Raw genomic sequence first — 6,313 nt, 5'->3', positions numbered from 1 at the left:
ACTAGTGCTTTATCTAGCTGCTACTTAAACCCTTTCTTCCTGTCCAAATTCAGGACTTACTCATCAGTGGAAGGTGCAATTAGTGTCCCTTCTAATCGGTAAAAATATAGGAGAAGAATATTCTAGTGGTTAAGATTTGTTTTGGAGGGTGATTTTGCTCTTCTCCATGGTCTTGCCCCAATTACTTAATATTTCCATGTTTTAATTCCCTGTGTCCTTACCCTCCTTTTGTCTCAGACTCAGTATACCTTCTTTCAGGACAGAAAATGTCTTTGTTGTACTGACGCAGTTGGAAGTCAGTCATTCTACACAAATTTATTTATTTATTTATTTCAATCACTGTCTTAAAAAGGCAATTTTCTAATATGCTTCCTTCATTATAATTAATATAAGAAGCCACACTACAGTGCCAAGCAAATCTTTCTCTTCAACTTAGATGCCCTTAGAGTCTTGCTGATTCTGAAGTCTCCTTTCCCAGGCTGCGCTATGCTGTAGAGGTGTGGGTTAAATAATCATTTTTGACAGCATTCTGGCTACATTTTTCCTGGTGATCTGATGCTTGCAATTTCCCATGTGCTGGGACTCCTCCATTTACAACTTGAATACTAATGTAACTCCATCCCCCATTGGGATCATGCTGATGTTGACTCGTGCATCTCTGACAAGCTTCTCATTGAGGTGGTGGATACTCTGTGTTGCCAAGTCATCCTTTCTTGGTTTTAGCACCATTCCACACCGAAGAACCTATTAAAAAAAGCAATGCCATGCACCTCATTTATTCTAGTAAGTTCCCTGGACAAGAGAGGAAGTTCTAGAAAAGATTATGAGCGTTTTCTAGGAATTGATATCTTATTTCAGATTGCTAATGGTTTCCATCATAGAGTTGTCATAATAAAGTGGGACCGGGAGTCCACAGAATTGGGTAACCATACTTCCACTGCAGATCAGAAGCCAAAACAAACAAAAAGTACGACAAATGTACTTCTAAAAGCCCCTATCCAGCTAACACCATAAACCTGAAAGTCTCTGAAGTTTACCACTGTTCTTTGTCACTGATAAAAGTCCTTAATTTATAACTTGTAAGCAGTTACTGATTACAAATAATACCTTACTTCTTGTGTAAACAGTAGAAAACACTACAAGACAAAACAAATTAATACAGAGCATTATCTGTAATGAATAAACTTTTTATCTCAGGCTGTTTATGTACTGACATAAATTTAACAACTACTTCTTACTTATGTAGGCAAGAAGTTCTAAATATAGTGTTGCATAAAGCTTACTTTAATAGTTTTTGTTGAATTTTAAAGCCTCCTTTGTACAATATGGAACAAAGACATTGCAACTCTCAATAGAGGTGCAGGTGAGAAATCAAGTCATTAGAATCCCACTGTGACTTTATTTTCCCTTCCCAGAGAGGAAAGCATTAACTCCCTATGCTACTACCACTACAACCACAGTACTTACATTATCAATAGCTATTATTCCCCCTTTCTTTATGAGGCGCAAACATTTTTCATAGTACTCATTGTAGGTTTCTTTATCCGCATCAATGAAAGCAAAGTCAAAGGTTTCTGCTTCTCCACCAGCCAACAGCTCATCTAGATGGGCAACAAAGAGAGTCGTTATGCTCTGGTTAGTGCTGCGTAAAGGGAGGAAGTAATCCATTTCTGTCGATGTTCTCATTAAATAATGTTTTTGGTGCTTTGACCAGGTAGCCTATTCCTCCACAGCTAATTACCAGTAAAGCTTAACACATAGAAACCAATCTGGATAAGATGTATATCATAAAACACTGGGTCACTGAGTGCTGCCAGTGTGGAAGAAGTTCACGGAGCAGTTATGAAAACCCACAGGATACAGTTGGGGCTGCTGAATGGTGCAGTAAAAGTAAGCAAAGCAGTCTGAAACTGGATGCGTTCTACAGCTCTAGTTATGTTTTGAGCTGATAAAGAACTGTGTTCTGAAGTGGATTACTGTTTTTCTCTCATTTAGGAGCAAGTCCTATATGATAATTTCCAATTGATGACCAAGTGCCACAATACAGGTCATGAACAAACCCTGCCAAAAATCATCAGCACAGTAAAAGACAGCTATAAGTAATTCCTCTCTGGGCCAGGGCAAGTGGAACTGAGATTTAAGTTCTTATGAATTGTCTTCTTGAAAATTGTTTCAAAGGGGCTGATGCTGTCTTAAGATTCGCTGCCTTTCTGCTCTCCCACCCTCATCCTCTGTCATAAGAAATTTTTTTCTGAAGCATTGGCTTGACAAAGCTGTCCATCAGACTTCAAGGACTGTGCATCCTGGCAGATTGCTAGTATTTTCCTCTTTAGAAAAGAAGGATGAATTTGGAAGTAATACAAGGTGATGGATGGGTCTATGGATCATCAAACAACCCTGCTAGAATCCTTCTATATTCTGCTAATACCTCCTGCATTCCTAACAAGTTTATTGCATTTCAGAATATTTATTATTCCCTTTGCTCTACATCTTCTTTTCTCGACTGAGAAAAGCCACTGCTATTCTAATGGCCTTGCATGGTTTTATTGCATCCTAAGTCTCAACTTCTCTGAACCCAAACCAACTACTACACCTTAAGTTTTATCTTGGCTTCTGTATTTTCTTTTTTCTCACACTTCAGCTTTTTCAGAAGACTCTTCCTCTCTACAGCAGAGTTATACTTACTTAGAATGGAAGCTGGATAAGAAAAATTGGGCTTTGTCTAATTAATCTGTTTTAATAAGCTTTTCCAGAAGCAGCTGACAATAGTACTTCATAGATTAAACAAGGCAATGGACAGGACAGCTGAGGGACCAGTGTAGCTTGCTACACAGGATAAGCATTTTCACCTCTCTGCTAACACATACAAAAACTGTAAACTTGTAAAGTTGTGTTTTGTTTTGTGGGGTTTTTTTTGTTTTTAATTTTTTAAGGAATTCTTTAGGTAAGAATATCTATTTCACTATTAGCAAAGTTATCAGATCCAATACCGTATTTCCTGGATTTCATCAGCATTATATTTGTCTTTGGTTTTTAAGAGAGGAAAGAAAGCATATTTCAGGTTACTTACCAAGTGTTTGAGTAGCTGGCTTAATCCGCAGGTCAATTTTATGATCTACTCCTGCCTAGGGTGAAAAAGAACACAGAGATTATTAAAGTGGTCAAGAAATAACCTCTTAGTATCTTGCAGTGAGGGAGTGATTGGTGTTCAGATACCTTTTCCTATTATTTCTAGAAAGAAAGTGATTATTTGTCTTCTCAAAATAAGCTGTAGCAACCCTTGTTATAACAATAAAAATGTTTGTGTATGAATGTACAAGTCTAAGATACCAAAATTCCTGGTCATGCAAAACAAATGTCCCAAACATGTAATAGTAAAGGTGCTACTTACTTCTTTCCACAGTGGCTTTCCAATTTTGGCATAATCTTCATTTATGTCACAAGCAATAACTCTGCCATTATCTGGCAGGGCAAGTGCCATACTCAAGGCATTATATCCTGTGAGAACTCCTGGGAAAATCACAAAAGCCGTCAACAATTATAATATTCTGCAAAACTGATAAATAGTGAAATAGAATGCTCCTTTCAGGAATAATAAGAATTAAAAAAACAAAGAAAACACAACATTAGAATCAAGGATGGCAATTTGCTACTGGACTCAAAAGGCTTTCCACTCAATTTTAACATTATGGGAGTTGGGACGATTATTTTAATCCATCTTGTAGCAAAGATTTGTGTTGTGCCTCTTTATTTCTTCCCCCTAAGGGTTTTCTGGACATGCTAGGCAAAGTTAGTCCTATATCTGAGGATTACCCACTTATTTAAAAGTGGAGCTCAATCCTGAGCCAAAGGGACTGGATCGACCCAGGGACAAAATATCAGGGCTTCATAAGAGACGACAAGGGTAGAGGTGGTGGGACCTGTACCTGGCTGCTCAGCAGCTTTGGGAGATCCTTCTATCATGGGCATGTTAAGGGAAATGAATTGGATGTTGGGCCTGTGCAGCAAACCAATTCCTTCCAGCAAGAAATTGATATGGAAAAGGAAAAATACACTATGCCCTGCAATTGCTGGCCAACACTGCAGACCCAAGTGACCTGTTAGCCTAATATTTCAGGTTGCCTCTGAGTTGTTGAGACACACATGCCGATGCCATAAATACCGAAGTGGCAAGTATGTGCTAATCAGATGCTGCTTTTCACACTGTAGTTTGTCCACCTTAAAGCTGACACAAAGATGCAGTACCTTACTTGTATTTCAAAACCTTATCTTATGTAAACATGTTTGGATTTGGACAAGCACAGCCAGGAGGTTTTACTACAGAGAAGACAAAGTGACACTCTTACCTACTTCAATAACTTTCTTGGCTTTAATGAGTTTGATTAAATTTGCCATCAGCTGAGCCTGGTCACAGGACACCATCATTTTGCCCCAGGGATATTCTGCAGTGAGCTAAAAAGGGGAAAGAAATAATACATCAAACAAACAAACAAAAAGAACCCTAACCAATATCCTAAAAGGGAAGGGGGAGGGAAAAAAAAGAAACAAAACCCAACACTTCCAAACCAGAGAAAATGTATACTCTTATTTCTCATTTTAGATGGTATTGTGCTTCATTTATGAGATAGAAATTGTTTTGAATTTAACAGTAACTAAGGTGGATGGGGGGAGGTCATAAGCACTGGCTGGTTATTCAAAGCAGAGATATGCCCCAAAGTTACCCCATGGCTGAAGCAAGCTCAGAAACTTAAATGATGAAGAACCATAATGGAATATTGACTGTAAATGTCCTTTATTTCTATACATATACACAAGTGGGTATTTTTTACGTATTTTCCTAATAACAACCTTTGCTGCTCTTAAACCTCCAAGACATGTAAGATGTGGATTTTGTGTTGGTTTTGTTCTTTTTAGTTGGTTGGTTCTTCTGCTTTTAAACTATCAGGTCTAAGCCTGTTTCTGAAGGTTGGTCTGTGTAACTCTGGCTACACAACACAGAGCTGGAGGAGTCAGGGCAGGAGGGACCCAGGCATTGTGGAAGGGACAGCAGGCGAAGCAGAGCTATGCCATAGCAGTTCAGTGGAAAGGAATTTCAATTTCCTTTCCTACAATTTCCTTTCTTCTCCTGGGTCCCATTTGAACCAATCAGCCCCAGTATATAACGTTTAATTGCTTTTGTATGGGAGCATTACATCTGATTTGGTCAGACCAAGCTGTGAAGCAGGAGGCACTTGTTCTGAGCTGTGGAGCAGGCTGGGGGCCATCACCTCTCTCAGATACGGTTTCCTTATATGTCAACTAAAATTAACTTCTAGAAGTCACGTGGTAAGACAAGCGAGGTCCAAACACATGGATAAGATGGCATGTTGAAAATGTAAAGCAATACTATCAAATGAAAAACTATGCTGGAAGACAAAATACTGACCAGGCGCAGCTTCTTGAGAATTGGATGTTCCCTCAAGGAATGATCCAGTATATACTGCCACAGAGGGCTGCTTTTCCCAATAATACTCTTGTGTGGTTTGGATGTCCCAAACAATAGGGATGGATATCTTTTACCTACAATAAAATGAAATAATAATAATAAAAAAATAAGATAACTTGGGGCTCCACTAATGACGTTTTGCAATTGTCTGCTATAGGCTGCTTAAGGAAAGAAAGCATTGAAGTTGGAGTGCTTTGCTCTGAAAAATAGCTGTGAATAACGGAGATGCAAAGCAGCTGGACAGCTCAGTGGACTTCATATATATACATATATATATATATATACACACACACATATAAGTATATACGTATGCTGAACTGTACAGCTCAAGGCTGCAAAGACTGAAACGAAAAAGACTGGGCATGAGATAGTTAGATGTTCAGCAGCTGGAGGTGAAGGCCCCCGGGCAGCCTGACCTCACAGGACACGTACTTTCATGGGGCTACAAGGGGCAAGTGTTGCAAGTCCTGGGGCAAGCGCAGGGAGAGAAGCGTGACCGGGGCGTGACACATCGGACGGCCTTCGCACGGCAGCGCCAGCGCCGTTTCCTTAGCCTGGGGCCCTCGTTCTGCAGAGACAGCCGTCGGGCTCTGGGGCTGTCAGCTGATGCTTCTCCCCGGGCTCCGCGCTTCTATCGAACCCAACTTCAGCCCTCCCGCCTCCTGCTGGCGGAACGCCGCTAAGGAGCGCTTTCGCTCCACGGCTTCCGCCGCCCGTCGCGGTCTGTGTCACGCGGGACGGGACCGCTCAGCTCCGCGACCCACCCGAGGACGGGAGCAGCAGCCGCCCCGCAGCGCAGCGCACGGCGCTCCTGCCCGGCCGGGGTCG

The 6,313-nt window shown here is 40.7% G+C and overlaps 1 protein-coding gene across 1 annotated transcript in view; it reads right to left on the bottom strand.

Moving 5' to 3' along the window:
- Positions 1-289: 289 nt before the first annotated feature.
- Positions 290-6,313, bottom strand: part of COMTD1 (catechol-O-methyltransferase domain containing 1) — a 6,175-nt gene continuing 151 nt past the window's right edge. Inside the window, exons 2-7 of the mRNA XM_019617943.2 lie at positions 5,426-5,643; positions 4,347-4,452; positions 3,392-3,510; positions 3,071-3,125; positions 1,468-1,601; positions 290-744 (exon numbers count right to left, since the gene is read on the bottom strand). Of these exons, the coding sequence (XP_019473488.1) occupies positions 592-744; positions 1,468-1,601; positions 3,071-3,125; positions 3,392-3,510; positions 4,347-4,452; positions 5,426-5,643 (785 nt within the window). The 3' untranslated portion in view covers positions 290-591. The remainder of the gene's footprint in view (positions 745-1,467; positions 1,602-3,070; positions 3,126-3,391; positions 3,511-4,346; positions 4,453-5,425; positions 5,644-6,313) is intronic.

The sequence above is a fragment of the Meleagris gallopavo genome, chromosome 8 (assembly GCF_000146605.3).
Source record: "Meleagris gallopavo isolate NT-WF06-2002-E0010 breed Aviagen turkey brand Nicholas breeding stock chromosome 8, Turkey_5.1, whole genome shotgun sequence".
Taxonomy (NCBI): Eukaryota; Metazoa; Chordata; class Aves; order Galliformes; family Phasianidae; genus Meleagris; species Meleagris gallopavo.
This window is presented reverse-complemented; position numbering and strand designations above follow the sequence as displayed.